Here is a 4,304-nt window from a genome sequence, read left to right as displayed (position 1 = left end):
GCTACTCGGGTGGCCTCTGGGTGGGGGGTAGATGGCGGGGTAAGTGCAGTGCACCACTCATCTCATTAAAGCGGGTACTACCTGTACGAGATTGAGAGTAGTGGGAAACAACTATCCATCTTTGCTTATAATCTCAGTTATTTTGTTGTTGTTGTATTCATTAAATTTTCTACGGTTATAAAATTTATTAAAAGTTAAATATTTTAATAAATTTTTCCGACTATGATATTTATAGAATTAAATGTAATTTATCAAATTTGCGTACTTATTTGTAAAGATTGTATAATATCTAAAGTATAATGAATTCACTGTATCCTACATAATATTTAGTTTCTTATTGCTCTATATTAATAATAATAGTAATATATATATATATATATATATATATATATAACTAATATGATTTACCTAACTTATTTATCAACTACAAATTCATGTACTCGGTTTTGATTCCCTTTTCATATGTGAGAGTTAGTCGGGTAAAATAAAAAAATAGGTGAGACAAGACTTGAACCTGAAATTTAGTGATCAAAATCTGAATATCATAACCAATAAGCTGTTAATGTACAATACAAATTCATAAATACAATATCGTAAGTCATGATGAATAAAACAAACGATGAATAAAAATATAACTTGTCTACAAAGAAGAGAATATATAGACTCTACTTACTCAGTTTATTATTTACATGAAATATATCCATTGTATTGTTATTATTAACATTATTATGTAACTGAACAATATCTTTAGTTAGTATTTCACAAAATGATTGAATATTTTGATGGGAATAGTCATCTATAATTTTTGTTTCATTAGTTATATTGATGGGAAAAGATGTTGGTATACGTGGTCTTAATTGTTGTTTACATACTAAATAATACATTGTTCCCAAGTCTGGTTCTTTATTCTAAAATTTCAAAGAATGAATAAATAAAATCAATTTAAAAGGATATTAGTAGTGAAACAAATGAGATGTATATGAGCATCTGGTTATATTGTATAAAAAGTTATATGGATAAATAATGCAGGTGACCATCTGCAAACATATATATTGGTTTAATCACTTGGAAATATATATAAAATCAACAGACTTTAAACTAGTGGCGGCAACAAACAGGAGTCTAACTCTCAATTAGTCCAATTTGATTATCATAGAGCTAATTTCTTAATCGTTTGCAGAAAATATTATTTTGAAATGAAAATGTTCAATTGATAAAACTTGATTGACGTAAAAGTCTAGACAACTTGATATTAATTACTACCCAGTAACTGGTCATTTTTATTCATATTTTCCTATTAAGTGTTAATTGTCCTATAGACGGTTAAATAGTGACGTCCCTAGTTATGGCGCTAAATGAAATTAACTTGAATGTTCGTCAGTTACTAGTAAATTTTACATACAACATGTCATGGCAAGAGATATTTTGGTTCTTAATTTCGTGCATACCATCAAGAGATCAACTTATTGATTTAGAATACGCAGATGATATAGTTTTGTCTAACAAATAAGTTCAAAAAATACAGTCTTCATACCCCATTAATCAATAATGCTTCAGGGCTGGTCAGTCCCAATGGTTGAACTCATAATAAGAAGTGAGATAACTGAACTTTTAAACCAATCCACTGACATTCGAAGTTTCATAAGACCTGGAGCGTTTCTTTAGGGTAAAATTCAGCACAGATACAAAAACCTCGGTTGGTTTTTACCAATTTGCGTCACTTGTGGAGTAGGAGAGATGCCTGTCTCCCAAATAAAGGACACGTTTGCTGAACAGAACTTCACTCTGTTCTTGTATACGGGTATCAAACGTCCCACTAAGAATGGTAGATACTCGCAGGCTACTAGTATTCGATTACAAGTGTTTCCAAGGAATCGCTCACGTTTTTTAGAACCACCTTGACACCAATGCTAAGATTCAGCAAAAAGTACTAGGTAAGTGTGGTTAATTAATTAATAAGGTTCTGCTTCTGCATTACCCGAGATGGTAATGGCATGCCTTACGTTTCTCAACCATTAGCTACCTTGACGAGCAATGTTGTACAGTGTAGGATTAAACTGAAAGATAACTAAGGGTGCCCTAAACAACACATGGCATCAGTTCATTTAGTCAACATCAATCGAACTGGGTCATGTAAGTGGGTGCAATTCACCCGGTCAAGTTCTGTACGAACATTGTACCCAGTTATTGGACACGTTAAATAACATGGCTCATATTCACTCGTGATAACACAGATGCATCCACTCTTTGTCTCATGTTAGATTTGGAGTCCTAAAATCTCTTTATATTTTCTTCTCTCCACATCTAATCCTTTCTACTAATCCTGAGAGTATTACTATTTCTACTACTTTTGAATTCGTCTTGATAATCTCATCTCCCGAAGCACATATATGCCAAGTTATACGCTGATCGTAACTTGATTGACTGATCAAAGTTTGATTAGAAAGGAATTAAAGCGTACTTAGTTTAACGAACTCAATATATCATTTTACAAAAACTATAATAATTAGGTATTAGTCACTTCATACATTACTACACATTATATTCATATTTTAAGCATTTTAGAAACAGTTAAATTTTGGATTTCAAGAACATCAACTGCAAAACTAAACTCACTTTCAATTGTTCATCTAATGAAATTCCATTCACTATGCACTGTGATGAGTATATTGTATTGATGCGTTTAGATTCAGCCAAAGATTCAGGAGTACAATTACAAAGGGATGTATCTTGACAAAGTTTTGAGTTTGAATTACAATTTGACCTCATGTTATATCTACTAATATTATTCATCGAACACTTTGTGAAATTAATCCATTCATTTTGATAAACTGGAGAGTACTTATTATCTTGTGATTTAGATATAAATGATGAATCAGAGTATGTCAAACTCATTGAATCAACTGATGACCGCCTTCTAGACAACGAACAATCATTAGGTATGGAATTTACATCGGGAAAGTCTTGACCTGGCCAAATAGACTTAGGAAGAGCCCAATTAACAACTTCCCATAAAATTAAAGCTAATGCATATATATCAGATTTCTGATAGGATTCAAAACAAAATGGATTGATCGATTTGGAAAGCAACTGAAATCAAGATAGTTACAGTCAAATAATTCTCAATAAATGTGAATAATATACAAGTGGTTAGCAAGCATACGAGCTCATTGAACAGTATATGTAATCAGTTAAAAAAATACCGTTACATTATTATATTCCTATCACTGACTGATTACAGCAAACCTCAAAATAAGTGTAGTGCTTTAAATAAAACAGAACCTAAATCTGAGTGTTCATTTTCACTGTGAGACTGGGAACCACTATCATTCGTTTCGCACGCCAACGCCTTATACACTCACTCACCTACTGAGTCGTGAAAATCTCTTGTTTGTGCATTCGAGCGAACATCAATTTCGTTGAGGATGGCCGAATTTTCAGTTAACATTTATGTTCATCAATGCAACTGATCAGTCAGTGACTGACATATGTGCATGATGTGTGTATTGCGTGGATATAACATTCACTGACTAGCGATATGAGGAGAGATTGATAGTTGATAGAAGCATGGAATAGTGGAGTCGCATTTCGTCCTATTTGTGACTGGTCAGATGGATGAACCTAAATCTGAGTGTTCATTTTCACTGTGAGACTGGGAACCAGTATCATTCGTTTCGCACGCCAACGCCTTATACACTCACTCACCTACTGAGTCGTGAAAATCTCTTGTTTGTGCATTCGAGCGAACATCAATTTCGTTGAGGATGGCCGAATTTTCAGTTAACATTTATGTTCATCAATGCAAATGCTCAATCAGTGACTGACATATGTGCATGATGTGTGTATTGCGTGGATATAACATTCACTGACTAGCGATATGAGGAGAGATTGATAGTTGATAGAAGCATGGAATAGTGAAATAAATTTGGAAAGAGAAAAAGATAGGAACATGAAAAATTCAGAAGACTAGAATTTGGTAGAACACAAAGAGTGGATGCACCTTCGCCATTGCAAACGATTTTGAGCCATGTCATTCAAGGTCTCTAACCATCGATTGCTATCATCTCGCGAATCCCAACCAGATAGTCTACACCTACCAACATGGCTCAGTCCACTTGTCAGTGACTTCATGGGTTTGTGCCACGTTTTGGTCTGGCCACCCCTAGCTTTCTTCTAACCTACTCATACACCATAAAACATTGCACGTCGGGGCAGTCGGTACTAACCTTATGAATGATTCATTCTGAGATTGAATATATATTCTCTTTTGTACTAGTCATCTTATGGTTAATATGATGAATAGA

At 33.6% G+C, this 4,304-nt stretch overlaps 1 protein-coding gene across 1 annotated transcript in view; it reads right to left on the bottom strand.

The window, feature by feature from the left end:
• Smp_124450 (putative activin receptor) overlaps positions 1–4,304 on the bottom strand; it is a gene marked incomplete at its 3' end in the record, with an annotated part of 22,379 nt that overhangs the window by 6,495 nt on the left and 11,580 nt on the right. Inside the window, exons 5-6 of the mRNA XM_018795988.1 lie at positions 2,617–3,090; positions 674–908 (exon numbers count right to left, since the gene is read on the bottom strand). Of these exons, the coding sequence (XP_018650245.1) occupies positions 674–908; positions 2,617–3,090 (709 nt within the window). The remainder of the gene's footprint in view (positions 1–673; positions 909–2,616; positions 3,091–4,304) is intronic.

Source organism: Schistosoma mansoni, chromosome 2 (assembly GCF_000237925.1).
Source record: "Schistosoma mansoni strain Puerto Rico chromosome 2, complete genome".
Taxonomy (NCBI): Eukaryota; Metazoa; Platyhelminthes; class Trematoda; order Strigeidida; family Schistosomatidae; genus Schistosoma; species Schistosoma mansoni.
The sequence above is the reverse complement of the archived record's forward strand: the minus strand, read 5'-3'. Positions and strand labels throughout refer to the sequence as shown.